Below are 20,341 nucleotides of genomic sequence, written 5' to 3' on the forward strand. Positions count from 1 at the left end.
TTTAGCCTAAGTTTTGAAAAATGAGTTTCATTTTTCACTAGTGATTGACAGATGGGGTAGGACATTTGGGACAAAAGAAACTGTATGCAAAGTATAAAGTTACGAAACAACATGTAAGCTTGGGAGAACTACTGATTCCAAACACCTATAACATAGGGTTTGAAGCAGGGACAGAAAAGAGCTAAAGTTATGGGAAAAAAATGGGAGGATCCTATCATAAAGGAGGGCCTTGCATGCCATGCTAACCATCATTTGCATCTGTAGTTCATCATCATTGACTATCACCTACAGAGCTCATAGGATAACTGCTTTATACATGTTATATTCATTACATTTAATTCTCACAACCACATCTTATGAGGAAACTAAGGCTCAGAGAGCTTACATAATTTTGCCCAAGATCACATGATTAGTAAGTGAAGAAGCCAGAATTTAAACAAAGGTCTCATTCCAAAGCCAACAAAAGGAACCTGCCTCTAATCTATAGGCACTGGGAAGTTATAGAAGGATGTTTTTGTCTTCAGAACTTGTTTTTTGTTTTTAAAATCATATTCATTGATGAAATGGTTTTCAGTAGGAAGAAATAAAGTTAAATTTATGTTTTAGAAAGGGTTCTCTAGTACATGAGGAAGAAGGGCTGGAGTCTGAAGAACAAGTTCAGAGGCTGCTGGAAACAGTACAGGAGAGAAATCAGAGCTTGGATTAGGTGGTGTTTAGGAGGGATGGAGACAAGGATTTGGGAAAGTTTAAGAAGCAGAATCTGTCAGATGCAGTAAACAAGTAGCTTTGGCAAAAGGGGAGATTGTGAGGTCAACTGTGGACATGCTGATACACTGAAAGGACCTGGTCCTGTACCACGAGCAGAGGATGCAAAGGTGTACCGGACAAGATTTCCCCTCTCAAGGACTTGACAGCTCATGTAGCCTCAATGAAGGCAAGCACCTTTCAACACTAGATGGTGTGGACATCATCAGCGCCCTGTGCTTCAGCCCCAACAGATACTGGCTCTGCTGCCACAGGCCCAGCATCCAGATCTGGGACTTGAAGGGCAAGGTCATTGTAGGTGAACTGAAGCAACAAGTTATCAGTACCAGCAGCAAGGCACAGCCGCCCCAGTGTGACTCTCTGGCTTCGTCTGCTGTTGGCCAGACTCTGTTTGCTGGCTACATGGACAACCTGGAACGAGTGTGGCAGGTGACCATCGACACCCACTAGAAATATATGGCAGAGCTTTAAAAATAAAAAACTGTTTTTCTGAGTTAAAAAAAATCAAATCTATAAATCAAATCTATGAATTCCACTGAAACACAGTAAGTACTATATTGACCATATTCCCTCCTCACTACTATCTTGGAACCTTTGATGAGTCTAAAGCCCCATTCTGGAAACAACTGCTGTGGAACATTCTCAACCCTCCACAAACCAGCTTGCAAATGGGAGGTCCTTTTCATGTGGGCTGAGAACTGTTAGGACATGGAGGGAACCAACCATCCTCTAACTCTGGCTATAATTATTGACAATGATTTTATTAAGAACAAATGTAGCACCATTTATCAAACACTGACAACAAGTGAGCACGGTGTCAAGCATCTGATGAACACCCCCATCTCATTTACCTGCCACAACGATCTAATGACAGGCCTAGCAGTCCTCTTTTGAGGATGGGAAACTGAAGCTCAGAGAGGGAAAATAACTTGCTCAAGTTTCCTTGGTTCCCTGAGGCTACCTCACTGATCATTTGAAAGGCATCTTGGAATGTGCCATCTTCAGGAAGCCTTCATTACCCTCTCCCTGGGCTCCTCTGTGCCTGATTCCTATTTTCTTTGTGGCCCCTGTTATGCTATATCCTGAGATATATGTGATTCACATGTCTGTTTCCCCCACTGGAATATGCTCTTTGAAGGAAAGGACTAGATCTGCTTCATCTTTGCTGTTCGATGCCCAGCCCTGGCTCAGAGCACTGCATATGGGATAGTCAGTCCAGTCCACGGTTTCTGAGCCATCAGTCACTCATCTTGGGCTGCCTGGGGCCCCTGGCCATTCCTTGTACTTCAAATACCCCAGGCTCACTTGCCACATTTATTCAGCACTTGCAAGGTCCATACCTAAGACACCCATGACTTAAAGGGAGAACTTTTCCACTGAAAGGGAACCGGAATAGAAAGCTCAAATTCCTTGGACCAAAAAGAACTCAAATTACAGCCCAGAGGCCCTGAGACACCAACCACATACCCTGTCCTGACATGATCAACAGCAAACCTCATAGGGTCTGGCACTTTTATTTTTCCCACGCTGTCATCTCTCTCTGCCTCAGAGTGGGACCGTGTACAAGGATTGGAGACAGCACGGGCTGGGTGTCATCCAGACTAGGCTCCAATCACAGCTCTGCCCCCACCAGCCGTATGATCTGTGGCAAGACACGTGCTCCCTGAGGTTCTTTTCTCCCTCACCTACTCCATGGGGATAGGATGCCAACTGAATGAGACCCCGAATGCAGAAGGCACCTAGGGGGCAGCGGGGCTCGGGGGGTCTGTGGAGTGACAGAGTTGGGTTCACTTCTTGGCTCCCCCTCTTTTTAGCTCTGTGAGTAAAGAGAGGATAAGAAAAATACCTTCCTCAGAGTTGTGTGAAGAGTAAATGGGAAGTCAGTGATGAGTGTTTAGCACATAGAAGTCAATGAATTGTAGCCACTGTTTAATTATGGCACAAATGACACATCCTTACAGAACACAACGGACCCCCCCAAAATCTCACAGTGAGTTAAGAGCAGAGGAGTCTGAAACCCTGCTGCAAACCATTCACCAACAAGCAGCGATCTCTCCCAGACAGCTAACCCCCAAGTGCCACTGGGACTCCTGGCAGTAATGCAGCGGCAGTGGCCACCTGCCACCACGCAAGCCCAGCCCCACATCGGCACACACGGCCAGGAACACCCACTCCTTCCAGTCTGGAAGCCAGTGTGACTTTACAGACTTTCTCGCAAGCAGTGTTATGGAGGCCAAACTACAAACATCAGAACTGTACTTCCCAGGGAACCCCGACCCCCCTCATTTGTATGAACAATGGGGGAGGCTGGGTCTACTTCGAATAGCCACCCACAAGGCAGCTCTGAGTGGCAACATGAGACAGGTGTGTGGTCAGATGTCAGTGTGGCAAATGTGGCAGCCAGTTGCTTTTCGCTAAATAGGCCCACCTTCTGTCTAGACCTGAGGTAACTAAGAAAGATCTAGGGCACGTGGAGCCACATTCAGAGCACTGGCAGCAGATACCCTGCTGCGTGGGAAACAGCTGCGTTTGATGATGGCACAGGAAGAAAAATGTAGGTCTGAAGTGCCCCAAATTGCTCACACTGAAGCCCTTCCACCCGCCTTCAGTGGGGTTACCCCGGGAGGCTGTCCTGCTCTCTGGACATGGCAATGGCAATAAGGATGGCAAGACCCCCAAGCTCCACAGAAAGAGGGGCCGTCTAGACCCTGGGGCCACTTCAGATGAGGGTTATGAGAGCAAAACAAGACTAAAAAAATGAACCACCTCCCAACTTGCTTCACTGAGACAAAGGTTCCAGAGGTAACAGAAACCAACTGCAGTTCTTAGGCCACAGGAAATCCACAGCTGTATCCATCCCTCCTCCTCCCCAAAGGCATGTTCACGTCCACTGCATGAGCTCCCAGGAGTCAGAACTCAAGAGCTCATTACCTACCACATCATTTGGGAGGCTCTGGAGGTCATCAAAGGGGGTTTCCAGGGTGTTGGTGTCCACATTCAGAATCACGACATCATCCAGGGCCATGTTTCTGACTTTCTGCAAGTAAGAAAAAAATCCAGAAGAGAAAATCATTGAAGCCCCACAAAGACACAGATACTTCTCTGGCTTTCTCTGGGAAAGGGGAGTAAGGAAGAAAAGTGACATTTGACAAAGGTATACTCTGTGGCAGGCTCAATGCCAGGCAGTTCACATGTGTGAGGCCATTTAACTGTCACAAAAACTCTGTGAGCTTGTATGGTCACCCCCAAGCCCCAGGAGTGGAAAGGGTTTCAGAGACTAAGTTAACATGCCCTAGGTCACACAACTAGGGGGAGAGATCTTTATACCCCAACATTATTTCTTTCCCTATATTTTCAAATTAAAAAAAAAAAAAAGAAGCTGAAGTCTAAACCTCTGGCTCTAGGAACTCTGATATACAGGTAGGGTCTTATGACAGCCCCATTCAATCCATCCCCTCTCATTTACCAAAGACTACTTGCCCATCTCTGTCGGGTCTTGGCATTTTTGGGTATGGAATACGTGTACAGCCTAGTGTTAACACATTAACATTTCTCTTTAACATTAAGTAGAAAGGTCACACTTTCAAATTGGTTCCATTTTCCATAGAAATCCAGCTAGTGAATCATGGCTCCGAGGCTCTGGCCATAACCCATTATTCTACTGGTACAGTAATAGGAAGGGTAAGGGAGACTTGTGCCTATTAGGTGTTCGTGTTTGGTGAGAGGATGAAGGTACAGTATGGAGAAAAGAAGAGCCCACCATCTGGGAGCAACTGTCCATCGTCTGTAGAAGTATAAGTAAGCTAGTTTTCAATCACACTGTTTACCCACCGCTAGAATCCATCTCTACTTTCCTCCTGCCTACCTACCACTTCCAATCTCATTCAATCCTCTTACCCCATCATATATCAAAGCTCATTTCTTTAGAGTCTAGAACTTTCATTTTGCCCTGATTAAGCAGAAAGACCCTATAATTTGTGGTCCAAACTGGGACACTTGTGGATGTGAAAGAGCATATTACACCAGGGCAGCAGCATAAGACGGGCTAAGTGGTCACCCTACGTAGAAGGGGTCAGTTTCATTATTAGCCACCCTCTGAGCTACTGGGTACAACTGTGCAGGTGTGCACTGCCTAAGCACACCCAGCCAGCCAAGGTGAGGCTGAGATCGGCCAACCCATGTGCTTGCTGAGTGGCAACAGTTGAAGGTGGGGGTGGGTGCTGGTGGAGGGAGGGAATGAGGACGCCTTTTCCTAATTCATCCAAGAGCACTGTATAGGTTAGCGATGGAGCTGGACGTCCCAGTGGCTGCTTTAGCCTAAGTTTGCTAATGCCCTGGAAATGGACAACAATTAAAGTGTAGTAGATGCCTACTAGTGCTTGCTCTATGTTTTACTTACTAATTCTCATTTAATTCTTATCAAATCCTGCAAAGTGCACACCATTACCTTCCTTTTAGGTAACGAGGAAAATGAGGTTCAGAGAGGGGAGGTGAGTGGCAGAGGTAACACAGCACCGGCCACCTCCACAGCTCATGTTCTTGCGCTGCACCTCAACCTCTTCGTCATCAGACACCCGCAGTGAAACTGACCTCTGCCACCCTTGTCGCTCTGAGCCCTAGCACCCCTTTGCCTGCCTGCCTCCCCCTGCTGGGGTGTGGGTTCCCTCAGGGGCTCATCAGTTTGGTGCAGCACTGCATAATAACCAGCACCCAACAAAATGATTGGCACTTGGTAAGGGCTCATTAATACTGGTTGATGTTTGTTGTCTCAAATCCCAGCCTCTAGGACAGAATTTCATACCTAAGCAAACATTTTGAGATTCTTCCCAGCAGGAGGGTTGGAACCATGCTGGTCAGAAGCCTCCTAGGGTTGAAATAACACTCCCAGAGGGCAGGATCCTGGAACCCTTCTGCTCAACAAGACCAGGAGCCTCAAATTTCTTCTGCTGTTGACTTTTCCAGCGGCTAGTCAGTCCACAAACCTATCAATCAATTCATACATTTACTAAATGCTTCCTGTGGGCCAAGAGCCGCAGGGGAGGGACAGGTTTGCCTACTTAGAAGTTTATTCTTTCCTCCAAACCCCAAAACTGATATTAACTGACTGCTTTATTCACAGGGTAAAAAGCTATCAGCAAACAGCACTGATAACTAGTGTTTTACAAAGCACAATCCCATTTTACAGCTGAGAACATTAAGACTCATGGTGAATTGTCCAGGGCTCCTTAGCTGCCTCACTTTGCAGTCCAACAGGTTAAATACTTCGCAGTGCACGAGCAGGAAGTTACAAAACAGCCTCAACAAGAACCCTTTTCACTTACATCACACTTCAGAGCTCTCAAAGCACTTTCACACAGATTCTTTCATTTTCAACAGTAGCTGGAGGTGAGGGATCACCATTTCAGAGACGAAAAACTGAGGCTCAGAGAGGTGAAGTGGCTTGCCCAAGGTTACGTGGCTACTAACTGGCCTCTTCATCTGTAAAATCGAGAAGATAACTGACTGCTCACCCCATCCCAGCCCTCTTCCCTGGGGCTGCTGTGCGAATTAGAGGTGGTGTGTGCACAGCACTGGGCACACAGTAGGCCTTACAGTCGCTATTATTATTGCTTTTACAATATACACGTCACCCACGGCCAGTCTGGAAACTGTAGTAGCAGTGGCCTAAGGGCAAAAATCCTCTGGCCCCTCTTGGTAACTGCTGGGCTCTCATTTCAAAGGCTGAGACTGGCACTGGACACGGAATCGGAGAAGGGGCCACGAGGGGCTCTGGAACTCAGCCGGTGACTCCAGGCCTTGAGGACTGAGCTGAGGGTCGCTGCACCCTACAACTGCCAATTTTGCCTCATCTGACCTCCAAAGAGCTCCAGAGAGCCCCAAACAGATGGGGGCAAGGGGCCCGGCCACTGGAGAGAAGCCTCGGGCTGAAAGGCCCAGCGACAGGGCTGTTGATTCTGGACCAGAATTGGGTGTTGTTTCTGCGTTCCCAGTGGGGGCCCAGTGACACAGACCAGCCCTTGTGGGCTCTCCACGGCTGGGCTGGAATGGGCTTTTGATTTCTTCCCACTCCTGGTTGGAGGACTTGCCGCTTAAGCTGTGTGGAGTGTTTACTTTTTGAACAATGGCAGCAGGCTGAAGAAGAGGAAAAAACCTGGCTCTTTCTTCTGACTTAGCAGGCCAGGGTCCCCTTAGTAACCAAAGTGCCCGTGCACCAGGCTCCAGGAGGAGCTGGGTCGGCACAGTTTCCTCTCATAGGACAATGCTGCCCTCCTGGTGGTAAGGCCTCTTCCAAAGGGGCTGGCGTGGACTCAAGGGCCTTCCTGAAGCTCATGTTCCCAGGGAAAGAATCGGAGGCCAGCTTGGCCGGATGGTGCCCTATCCCTGAAAGGCTCAAGGAAACAAGAGGAATGAAGAAAGGCAAAAAACAAAACAAAACCCCTCAAACTGGGGGATGGAGTGGGCGGTGCTGATGGAGAAGGAAACTGGGCCATTACTGGGTGACCGCATTTAACCCTGACCGTGCTATGAGGGGAGGTATCACCAGCTCTGTGGTATGGAGGAGGCTCAGAGAGGTCAAAGAAACTGGTCCACATCACACAGCTAGGGAGTGGCAGAGTTGACTCTTGAACCCAGTCTGACTCTTCTGAAGACGTCCTCAAACCAGCTGCTCAGACTCCAGAACAAGTATCTACATAGGGCATGCAGCTACACCAGCACTCTGAGGGCTTGCTTTCTCTTACGCAAAATGACATGTCTTTTGTATCATAAAAATTACAGATGTAAAAGAAAATGGGAAAGACAAAAAAGTTCAAAGAAGAAAATTGTGGTTATCCTAATCCCTCTACCTGGAGATAATGTTTTGGTGTATTTCCTTCCACAACCCTCTGCCCCAGTCCCTACTTTTTAAAACACAGTTGAAACAATTCGTAATGTTTCTTTCTGATTTTCTCACTTATTACAATATAAGCAATATTTCACTTCATTAAAAGCTTCGTAAAGATCATTGCTAATTGCTACAAAATGTTCCACTTCATAGAAACAAACCCAATCAAGCCCCTTTTGTTGCCTATTTCCAGTTTTAAGAAATTATTATAAATAATATTGTTGTGAAATCTGTAGGCATAAAGCCTTGTGCTTTAGGATGGATTCCTAGAAGTGGAATTTCCTTTCCACTTCTTAAAGAGTGTCCCTCTCAAATTCGACTTTGAGAGAGATATCTTTACTTCCAATTATTTTAAAGTCATTTTATCCACAGCTTGTGTTTCCTACTCTAAGTGAAGAAAAATCAGCAAAGACACGAGCAGATGTCAAAATAGTCCTCCAAAAACCCTACCCAATTAAAACACTTACTAGTACCGCAGCACACCGAGACAGCTCTCCGGTAGCTCGTCCCACCAACACATTCCCTCTCTTTTTAGTTACAACATATGCCAAAGCTCCTGCCAGCTGCAAACCCTCCCCCCACCAGACTCTATAGGCTTTTTCTCAGAATGAAAAAAAAAAAAAAAATGATACTGACATGCACACCGGCTTTCCAAATGGCATTTCTTACACAGAGAAACACACAAAAATGGTATCTTTCCATAAATATTATTAATCAAAAATGTCTTTCCCTTTATACTTTGTCACGGACAGACTTAGTCTGACCTCTGCCTTTCGGGACAAGAAAGGGAAAAATCAGAATATGGGAGGTGGTCAGGGTGGCTGAGTGGATACAGGCTCAACCTCATAAATCCTCCAGGTTTTCATCTGTAAAATGGGGATCACGATAGTACACACCTCACAGAGTTGTCGTGAGGATAGATAAGTGAATGTACGTAGAAGAGTTAGCAAGACTGCCAGGACATCCACAAGAGGCGTTCAACCAACAGCGGCTCTCTTGCCCGTCTGTCCCGTCTCCCTCAATGTTTCTTGGAACCTCAGTGGAGCCTGGCTAACCTTACCCCGAAGGACCCGCGGGAGCAGAAAGTGTGCCTTTCCCCATGGTAGCCTATGGTTTACTCCCACAACCAGAAAAATATGTCAGTCTAGAGTCATTAATACAGGCATTCGATTCCTTCCCTGGTCTGTGGGCTTCTTGGGGCCACCAAGACAGATCTCTGTATTCTCAGCTCCTACCTCAATATTTGGCCCACAGCAGGCAATTTCTGAATGAATGCATGAATGAACGAGAGACAGTAGAGCCTAGAGAGGAGGCGCACAGGATCCGGAAGCCAGTCTGTCTGAGTTCTCACTTAGCTCCGCCGCTCACCAGCTGTGTAAACTTGGGCACTTCACTTCATCTCTCTGTGCCTCAGTTTTCTCCTCTGTAAACAGTGCTTACACTTCATGCGTGTGATGAGGATTACATGGGTTAACATTTTTAAAGCACGTAGACTAGCGATTGGCACATGAGAAGCTCAAGATAAAATAAAATTTAAACAAAAATGAATGGGGCTTCCCTAGTGGCGCAGTGGTTAAGAATCTGCCTGCCAATGCAGGGGACACGGGTTCGAGCCCTGGTCCGGGAAGATCCCACATGCCGCGGAGCACCTAAGCCCGTGTGCCACAGCTACTGAGCCTGCGCTCTAGACCCCGCAAGCCACAACTACTGAAGCCTGCGTGCCTAGAGCCCGTGCTCCGCAACAAGAGAAGCCACCGCAATGAGAAGCCCACGCACCGCAACGAAGAGTAGCCCCCACTCGCCGCAACTAGAGAAAGCCCATGCGCAGCAACGGAGACCCAACGCAGCCAAAAAATAAAATAAAATAAATAAATGTATTAAAAAAACCCAAAACACTGCAACAAAATATTTTTTTTAAAAAAGAATGGTCTTTTGAGGGTGATGGAAATATTCTATATCATTATTGGTAGTGGTTTCATGAATGTATAAAACTCAGAATTCACTGAATCGTACACTTTAAATGCATGGTTTGCTGTGTATAAAACACAACACAATGAGTTGATAAACATATTAGTGTTATGTCCAGAACACAGAATAAAGTCATAACAGACAGTGAAAAATAACAACGCATGAATGATGGTGACCAAATGCCACACGACAAGGTAATTCTGCCCTGAACCATCACCAATGTACATTCTGATTTGCAGCTGTGTTTGGCTCCCTGCCTCCTTCCTTTTTTGTCTAGCCTAGGGTTTTTAAAACTTTTTTTTTCTACTCATACCCTCCTAGGATAAATATAGAATCCAATGCCCATGATATACAACCCTACGTAAAAGTGGGGTCCACTTGAGGATCACTGTACCTTCGGTGTATCTTCTCGAGTCAAGAAGATTCTACTGAACCTTACTTTCTAAAGTTGGTTGTATGAAAACAATGGGTCCCCTCAACTCCTGCGCTAAAATATAAAGTATCAGCTGCACTTGCTCAAACCACACCAGTCTTCTACACAGATGGGGCTCACCCTGCCTATCTAGGGAGGGGATTGGGCAGCTAGTGACAAAGACAGGACTTAGAACCAGGTCATAAAATGAAGAGCAAGGATTTGCGCTGGTGATGTAATCCAGGGGATCCAAAGAATGGTCAGGAGCATGTGCTGTCTCCCTGGCTGAGGAAGCCGGGGGCTGGAGGTGGAGGAAAGAAGCTGGTCCTGGACCTTGAGGAGCAGGGGCCCAGATCCACCTCTGCTGCCTCAGCTGAGAACGGGGGTCCTTATCTTGTATGGGAGTTGTTGTGGGGGTGTCCGTGAGGTGGCATGCATGGAATAAATGAGCCAGCACATGGTGAATCTTTTCTGTTGTCCTTTCACCAGGACCATCATCAGGGCAGAGCTACGTCTTATTTGTCTCTGCATCCCCAGTGCCCAGCACAGTGCCTGACGCAGGGCAAAGGCTCATTAATTGGAGAATGAATTAAATATTGTGGCCTCTCACTCTACTGGGAGGCAGGCCTGGCACAGATGTCAATGTGAGCCCAAATGGACAATATAAGCCCAATGTAAGAGTCTGCACAAGGAAGTGTGATGGGAATAACAATAATAATGACAGTGACAATAATCACATAAAATTATCATGATTAATGTGTGTAGAATTAATTCACAGTTGACACAGAAAGTAAGATAGGCATTACCATGGTAGCTTAAGACGTGGGTTCTGGAATGAGACAGCCAGATTCAAGCCTTGCCTCTGCCACAGAGTATCCTTCAGTTAGTTCTTCACTTTTGAGCCTCAGTTTTCTCATCTATAAAATGGGGATAATACTACCTACTGTCCAGCTGTGTTTGGAGGTTTAAGTGGGATAATACATGTAAAGAATTTAACACAGTACCTGACTGCAGTAAGTACAATGAACGGGAGGCTCTGAAAAGTGAGTTTCTATCCTTGCGATTTGAAAGTAGGATTAGAGTTGCAAGACTATACGAATTTGAACAACTGATTTTCAGACCAAAGGCAAAGGCTAATGACTCCACTATTATGATTCTGTGCCATTAAACACTACCACCAACCTATTGTTTTTTCCTGGCTATGTCTCAGGGACATGAGCATGAGCACATTCTCTGGGGCCAGACTGCCCGAGTCCGAATCCCAACTCCACCAGTTATAATTGTGCTACTTTGGGCAAACCCTTTAACCTCTTTGTGCCTCAGTTTCCGCATGTGTCTGATGAGACTAACATAGTACTGACACCCAGGATAACAGGTACTCTTGGGTCAGAGGGAGAATGACTACAAGGAGGCACAAGAGGGGCTTCCGGGGGCTGGTGACATTTTGTCTCTTGATCGGGTGGCGGTTACACGGCATGCCTGCCTTGTAAGAACTCATCCTGTTCTATACTTTGGATGAGTACCTTTCCCATGAATCTCATACTTCAGTGAAATGTTTAGGAAAAGCAAATAATATGGATTTCACTGGATTGTTATGGTGGTTAAATGAGTTAATATATGTATAGTACTTAGAATAGTGTCTGGCATATAATAAGCACTGGGTATTGACTATTATTATTATGAAAACAACATAGCGATAATTCTATGGATAAAAAGGATTCAATCTAGAATATATCTCACTGTCAGAAAATTTGTTTGCAAAGGTAGACACTTCCTGGACACCTATTGCTTCTCCAATCAGTCCTGTCCCCTTCTCCAGTGAGGAGCAAAGCAGCAATATTATTGGGTACCTTCCAAGGGACATTTGCAGTCCTGAGTCAGCCTGCTTTGGGAGAGCAGCAGAACTGAGTAGGAGTCAGATTGGGCTTTGAGTTTTATCTTCTTTAATGCCTACCTACTTACAGGACCCAGGGCAGGTTACTTAAACACAGTTGAACCTCAGTTTCTTCCTCTATAAAATGGGGCTATGACCACGTGCTACATAGGGTTGTGACAGGATTAAGTAAAAATAAAAAAAATGGAAAAATTTATTTTATACTTACGTGGCCATGTTCCCATCTGCCCAGGGTACTGGTCTTGGCTACAGGCAGGCCCGTGCTCAGCCAGGGAGACAGCACATGCTCCTGACCATTCTTTGGATCCCCTGGATTACATCACCAGCACAAATCCTTGCTCTTCATTTTATACAGGCAGGCCCTCTCCTTGCTGGAGTGACCCCTGAGGCCTGTAAGGAGTCTCCTCTCCTATGGCCACGCCAGCACCTGAGGCAGCACCTCTGACACCAGCATCTAGACCACCAAGCAAAGGGGACGGGTCTACACCGACTTCCTGCAAAGACACTTTGCTTCAAGAGGATGCATCATCCTCTTAAATCAGGGCATTACGAAGCCCACAGAGTGCTCTGCTTTGGCTCAGAGAAAGTCCAGTGTTCGTTTCTCTCTGAAAAAGGCACACTAATATGGCTCCTGGCATTATAGTTTATGTCTCACTTAAGTATGACTTCTTGGCAGTTTTGTTTTTTTTTAAAGTTTTGAAAGGTAGGGAATATGGTTAAAACAAAACCAAAAATTACATCTTAATAGTTTGTCCATCTAAACTTTACCCTAAACGACTATTGCTGGCCTTCACACAGTCACCTCTTAGGCTGCCTATACTCCTGGTTACGTGTGGGCTGAGGCACAGCTAACTTCCCAGGGGTCTGCACGGCCCGGAACTGTGTTACACGCTCCGCATCCATCACATGCCTGACGCCCACAGTAACAAAATGAGAGCTGCTAGCTGATGTGCTCCTCCCGCGGCCCAGCCCTTACACGCCGTACCATTTAACGCAATCCTCACGACACCCTTGTGAAGAGACAAGGAAATGCAGGGGCAGAGAAGTGAAATAACTTGTCCAAAGTCCTATGGCTTAGCAGCAGTGGAGCTAATGTTGAACCCAGATGGACACCAAAAACTCTGTATTACCCAGTACACCTTACTAATTGCTCTGACACGTTGTTTCCATCACAAACATACTGAGCAACTGTAATTTAATAGATGTTTGTCAGGGACATACCACGTAGCTTGATGGTTGGTCCAGACTCCATTAAAATTCTCAAGGGAGAGGGTTTCCTATGGAATATTGTACCTATTGGATGGATGAGGACACTGAGGCTAAAGAGATTAAACAGTTTGCCCATGTTCTCACATGTTTGTGAGAGAAAGGATCTGAATCTGGGTTCTCCATGCCAACGTTCTTTCCACTATACAGCCCACATCAAATGTACTCAAATGCATGCGCATGTATATGAGAATATAACAAAGAACAGCATGGGGAGCTGCTGGCCTCCTAGGAGGAAGGGAAAGAGAAATCAGAAGGAAAGTGGAAAGGACAAGAAGAGGAAAGGCAAATATGCAGGTAGTCTAAACTCTCTATTCCCTCCTGAAATCTCAGATACACACAGAGGGAAGAGTGACATTTTCCTTCCCCTACTCTGGCCCTAAAGGTCACTGAGCTGCCAAGCAGTTGATAAACGTAGTGGCTTTTCTTTGGAGCCAGGAGTCACTGATTTGCTCCTTCCTGCTCTGCAAAATTAAAAATCTAAGCCTGACAGTTCAGAGGACCCCTGAAAACACTGCTGGAATTTCCCAGTGTGCTTTAAACAGAAACAGAAGCTTGGCAGGGGAGGGAAGTGGTGTAAGCACCTCACAGGTCAGGCCAAATCCACTCCTCACAAGGTAGTAAGCACTGACTCCCATTAACAAGTCCAGAGATTTTCAACCCAGGTCAGCAAAGGGGCTATTTCTTCAATGTGCTTTCCCTCCTTTCCTGACCATCCATCCTTTGGACATTCATTCATTCACCCATTTGGTTAGTCATGTCAAACTGATGGATGACTAAAACATGATCTCTAAACTCAAGGGGCTCCCGACCTACTTGTGTGTGGGAGTGTGGGTAGGGTGGAGTGGGGTAAATTATAATCAATAAGAAATTATAAATCAATAAATTATAATCAATAAGAAAAGGCATAGTCATATGGAGTGGAAAAGATCTCAATCTGGTGGCACATCTCCATTCACACAGAGCTTGCCCAGCTGCCTCCTCAGGATGGTCATGGCCTAGAGCTGCAGAGACCCAAGGTTGGTGTCCTGGCTCACTCACTTACTAGCCAGGTAGCTTTAGGCAAGGCCCTTTGCCTCCTCTAGCATCAGTTTCCTTCTCTGTGAGACTGGGTCTTGATCTCCACCTCCAGGACTGTTGAGAAGATTAAAAGGAGTTACGGTAGGACATGTGCTTCATAAAGGGCCAGCCACAGGTCAGAAGCTCAGTCAGTGCCAGCCAGCCCCCCTCTGAGATTTTGGTTCTGCCAGCTCTGGGGCTTACTCTACAAGTCCACCCAACAGCACCACCATCCACTCTGGCCTCCACTCTGGCCCCCGAAATGGAGGGGTGAGCCCATGTACATGCCTGACACTGCTGGGGTTTTGCCCCAAATTGAAACACCCTTCCTACTGCTAGAGATTCAGTTTCCTCATGTGTAAAAAGAGGACAAGGAAGGTGTCAACACCTTTCACCACTGCTGCAAAATGCAAACGAGAGATGAGGTGGCAGAGCACTTGGTAAGATGTGAAGATGGCCCAGACATGGATCACCATGATTATCTCCATCCTGCAAGACCCTGCTCTTCTATGAAACCTTCCTGACTATTCCTGCTCCCACAGCAAGTGGCCTTCTTTGGTCCTAAGCAAGTACAGCGGGCAACACATACTTGGGTCCTCAATTAAAACCTGATTAGTGATGTTTCTAATTGTTTCATGTGTACCTGTCACTTTTCCCTTAAAGTAACTGGTTTAACCATACTATATTTACATATACTGCAATAACACTCACCACTGTCATCTATAAAATATCGAGTTTGAAAACACTATATTTTTAAATACCTGATTTCATTTGATCCTCATGGAATAGGCATTATTATTCTCATTTCACAGAAGAGAAAAATGAAGGTCTTGTTCCAGGTCCAGAGTAATAACAGAGCCAGGATTTGAGCTTTGGACTGCCAGTCCCCAAAGCCTGGGTCCCTTCTCCTCTCTGTGGAGCCCTGTCTACTTTCCTGGTTTAGCAAATACTGAGGACAGTGACCAGATCACATATTTCTTTTGTAACCTCCATACACAGACTTATCATAGGCTAGATATATAATAACAAAAAGACCCTAAAGGCCAGGCCAGTATTATTATTATTATTATTTTTTGTACACACTAAAATACTTCACACAACAAAATAACTGGGTTTGAATCCTGGTCCTGCTAATTATTAGCTGTGTGACTTTGGACAAGTTACTTAACCTTTCTGTGCCCAAATTTCATCATCTGTAAAGCAAAGCCACCACTTCTATAGCACAGACTTGTTGTGAAAATTAAATAATGAGTGTAGTGCGTCCAGCAGTATTTCAAAAATAGTATCCATCCAATTTGAAATGACGAAACTTGAATTTAAGAGTTTCACTTGGGGTTTAACGGGATGTTGATTCCCTAGTCCCAAAATGGTTTGGAGTCACCCTCTCATAAAATAGTGCCTTCCTTCCTCCCCCACAACTGCCACTTGCCATCATTCATTCATCACTAAGCATAGCAAACCTGGACTCCCCTCTCCACCTGCCTTTTATTTGAAATGTCAATTTTTAAAGAGTGGAGAGGTTGGAAACCCAATTTAACAAGCATGCTGAAACATTGTTTATTGCTCCCATAAACATGGCTTAGTGAGAATTACGGACTTAATCAGACTGAACTTATCTCCCAGTGAAAAGGAACACTTTAAGTTTCAGAAATGGCACCTTCATTGTGAAAATCTCTTAACTTTTCAAACAAACTACAGGGGGTCTTAAACATATGGGCAGTAAAGGGGCAGCCATTACTGTGATTTGTCTTGCCCGAGAGCCAAGGAGCCCTAAAGGTCCATAACAACTTTAAGATCTAGGAAAAATATTTGGAAAATCATATTCAGGAGACATGTCTCTCAAAACACCCGAAAGGTCTGCTGAGTGGGAAGTAATATCTGTATAGTTGCTTGGGGCTGCCCAGAAGAAAGGACCCTGTGGTCATTAGAACAGGGGCTGTTTAATAAGCAGCAGCACTGGGAAAGCTCACCTCTCATCCTGTTTGTACGATTAAGCATTTAGCAATAGGCAATATTTTGGGGCCAGCTTTTCAGAAGAGAGGTGCTACACAAATCCCAAAGGCTGCTAAACAGTTTGTGTGATTTTTTTTTTCTTTTTAAAAAACATGAGGATGAGGTCCTAGGAACCCCAACTTCCTAATTTGAGGGAGGCTTCATTAAGGCTGCTCTGATCATTCCAGGAAAGGTTTTCATAAGATGCCCCATTTTGCAGAGAATGTATCAGCCTGGCTGCCAGAGGCAGGAAAGGCAACAGATATAAAATTTTATTATTTCAATGCCCCAGTAGCAGCCAGGAGGACTTAATGAAATCGCCAAGATTTACAATCTGAAATAGCTATTGCACAGACAGATATGGTTAAGGAAGCTGTGCCTTCTGACCTTTCAACCCTTTGATCCTCACACAGCAGGTGGCCTGGAGCCCCCTCCTGGGCATCTTCCCTCTCTTCCGACACTGCTGAACCTTGATGTGCAATAAGCCTGACCCTACACAGGTGACTCTCACAGTGCTTATCACCAGCAGCTGCTGCTAATGGAATGGCCCAAATCACTTGGCCTCGAGATTCTAACTCCAAGATGAGGGGGAGAGGGATCTGCTGTGCAGTGTCCAAACGGTGCTGAAATGATACCCAATAGTTCAGCCCCAAGTCCAGTTGTTTGGAAATGCTTAACGATGTCATTACCAAAAACTGTCCTAGAAATGGAACTCTGGTCTCCTCTGATTTATACTTTGAGTTAGAAAAAAAATCACCTTTTAAAAATAAATCGCAAATCTCAAAAAAAAAAAAAAAAAAAATCAACCCCGAAGTCCCAAATGCATCTCTCAGAACTTCCCTAAAACCATGTGCAGCAAATTTATACCAATGAAAATCAAAACAATTTTTGGAAACCTAAAATTGACTGTTTTCAGTTCCATGAAATTTCATTTAAAAAACCCCATATGCCAAAATGTCCAAATTCTCTTATTTTTAAAAATTGGGATGACTTCCAAAATCATAGCTATCTTTTTCTTCCTTTTTTTTTCTTCTAAAGCTAAGGATGGGTAATGTGCATATGTACTTATCAAGCTTCATAATTTAACCCATTCGGTCAGTACAAAATACTTTCAATAAAATGCTGAAGAGGCAGGATATAAATTTATTACCACTGCATCTTTTAAAACAATTGACTCCCAGGCACCAGGGTTTAACAGATATTCTGTTTGGTTAAGGATGTGTCCAGGAGTCTAGGTAGCCCCAGTCTGAAGCTTTTAGTTTTTGTCAGATATTTGGGTTTATGGAAGAAGGGATTTTAGGCAGGGCACATAAACCATTCTGTGGGATGTTGATAATGTCCAACTTAATTGCCACTGTTGATCATACTTAGGAAAAGCCCTGAGCCCATGTCTTTGTTTCTAAACAAAAATAGTACGGTGGCCCCATTCCTTACCTGCAATGGCCTGAGCTTAGGTCATAAATGTCTGAACCCAATGGGCAAAGAAAAAAACCCACTTCTTTTGTAGCCTAAATGGCATATATTTTAAATATTCAACTTTAAATTCATTTTGAAATCAGCTGAGAATCAGACAGTATGTAGAGAGAGGTTTATAGGCTCCAATTTTAGTCACACTTTTCTCTATGGATGTTTAAGTTTAGTACAGAGAGCAGTTTATGGAGAAATCAGTTTAGTAAAGGGAAAAAAAAGGAATAGTTACTATATCACAGTTTGACCACTTTGTATAAAATTATTAGTAAGCTCTCTTCTTCAGAGATGCCTGTTGGAAATACTTTATTAATAATAATAGCTACCATTGCGTGAGGGCCTACTAATGTGCATGGAACTTTAGCCATATTATTTCTAATTGTCATCACTTTGAGGCAGGTGACCCCATTTTGCAGATGGAGTTGTTAAGGCATACACGCACAGATGCTCAGTGACTTGCCCAAGTTACAGAGGGACAAATAGTGGAGCTGGGATTCAAACTCAGGATCACTGCCTGCCTTCTCAGTCCTTGGTCCATCCACATTTTTCCCAACAAAAGCAAAACAAACAAAACAAAACAACAATATGCAATAATTTGTGCAGAAAATGCCAGATTTCAGCTTGCTTACACATTGCCATGGCCCATTTAAAGGTCTTCCGAATCAATTATTTTAGGTCATGAAGAGGAAGTTTAATTTGGTTGACAAACACCCCTACTGTGGTGACCTCACATATCAACAACAAATGTCTCATGGTCACAAACCTGTACCATGAGTCTGCTGAGCATGGTGTTAAACAAAACCACATGTGCCCTGATTCCAAGTGGGATTTGACTAGGCCAAGGGCGCCGCTTTTCAATCATCATGCTGCTGGTCTCTGAGCGCCCACAAGGGCCCCGCCCCTAATCACTTGCAAGGAGTTTATGAAAAGAAGTCACCAGTCCCATGTGGCTGTATTCAGTTGAGAGTGCCTTTAAGCTAATGTTGATTTAGAAAAAGTCACTCAATAAAAACTACAAAAGGAGGCTGAAAAAAAGGGCAGAGCCAATTTTAGGTAGATGTCTCAGCTTATTTTAAAGAAAATTTACCAGTTCTACACACACATAATACTGATAATCACTTCCATTTACTTGGCGCCTACAACGTGTCAGGTACCAATTTTCTCATTTACTCCTCATTAAAAAACTCCTATGAAGTGGAGAATCTATCCAAGGAGTCTGAAGCTCAAAGAGACACCTTTACATCCCCATCTGCAAAACAGGAGCACCCCTCACAAAGGCGTGACAATTAAAAATTATACAGCTCAAGTGCCATGTGTTTTGGTAGAAGCTCATTCAATGGTTGATATTATTATTAAATATTTCCAATAGGCATCTCTTCAGAGGATAACATAATAGTAGTTTTGTACAGAGTGGTCGAACTGTGAGATGTAGTAACCGTACCTTTCCCCCTGCTAAACTGATTTCTCCTTTAAACAAAGGAGCTTGTTTAAAGTCTCCTAGTAGTGGTGGAGCTAGAATTGGAATCCAGGTCCCCACAACTCTAGAGCTCAAGCGTTCTTTCCACTCTGCTCCACAGCCTCCTGTATGCTGCTCCTTGTGTTAACCTGACAGAAATTTGGTTAGTTTAAGCTTCTCTTAGTAACAATTTAGAAACTTTGGGTCTTCTTTGAAGTCAGTTTTAACGTTGCTAAATTGACTGGCTAAGTGATGATAGGAAAACTGGAAAACAAAAGCATCAACGATGGTTTCACATTTTCTACTGGGACTCTCCCTCATAAATTACTCAGTTTTTCTAATCTATAACAGAGGGCTATCTCATCTCACAAGAGAACATTTCAGTCATGACAAATTAGACTGAAAATGTACTGACTGCAAGAGATACTTAAATCAGCCAGAAGTATTTGTTCCCTTTGATAACATAAATTACTACTAGGGCTTTAAGTTGTTTCATATTAACTAATTCCAACATTAGGATAAGTGGCATTCAAGAACCACACTCATTTTAAAAGCAGATGCCACATGAGGAGGAGAGAGCTTCCAGGGGATATCCATCAGGCGAAATCCAGAACATTCTTCAGGCCCTAAGTTGAACAGAGCTGCTGAATTTTCACTCTGAATGCACTGGATGTGACAGATTCACATGTGATGATATCGCTTGATAACAGCACGCTAAGGAAATTCCAGCAAGACCAAGCTACTGTCCAATTACTTTTCTCTTTATATAATTAAGCAAGCATCAGGGTTTCATTGATCTAAACTTTGCCTCTTGTTTTTACTACTCATTATGAAGAATAATGTTTGGTAGAGTTTTTTAAAAAGCTCTTCACATCCATTATATCAGTTAGTTCTCACAACTCTCTGAGATGGATAATATTACCTTAATTTCACTGATGAGAGAATGGAGCCTCGGAGAGGCTAAGTAACCCAGCCCTAGTCGCAAGTGTACTCAGAGCTTTCCTCTGGAGAAATATGAGGCTGCCAGACGTGAGCCCTCCGTCCCCTCACCGCAGTGCTCAGGGCATGGCCTGGAGGCCGCACTGAGAAGGAAGAGCTCAGGCAAAGGTCCTGGGAACCTCTGCCAGGACTGCGGCAGGGTTAGGTGTAACCCACAAAGCCTGATCCAGGGGCTCTGAG

At 44.6% G+C, this 20,341-nt stretch overlaps 1 protein-coding gene across 8 annotated transcripts in view; it reads right to left on the bottom strand.

Moving 5' to 3' along the window:
• Positions 1-20,341, bottom strand: part of DENND1A (DENN domain containing 1A) — a 534,065-nt gene that overhangs the window by 176,059 nt on the left and 337,665 nt on the right. For all 8 annotated transcript variants that reach the window (XM_059925586.1, XM_059925584.1, XM_059925585.1 and 5 more), the window contains exon 12: positions 3,701-3,802. In XM_059925586.1, coding sequence (XP_059781569.1) covers positions 3,701-3,802 — 102 coding nt within the window. The remainder of the gene's footprint in view (positions 1-3,700; positions 3,803-20,341) is intronic.

This window comes from Balaenoptera ricei, chromosome 6, assembly GCF_028023285.1.
Source record: "Balaenoptera ricei isolate mBalRic1 chromosome 6, mBalRic1.hap2, whole genome shotgun sequence".
Lineage (NCBI taxonomy): Eukaryota > Metazoa > Chordata > Mammalia > Artiodactyla > Balaenopteridae > Balaenoptera > Balaenoptera ricei.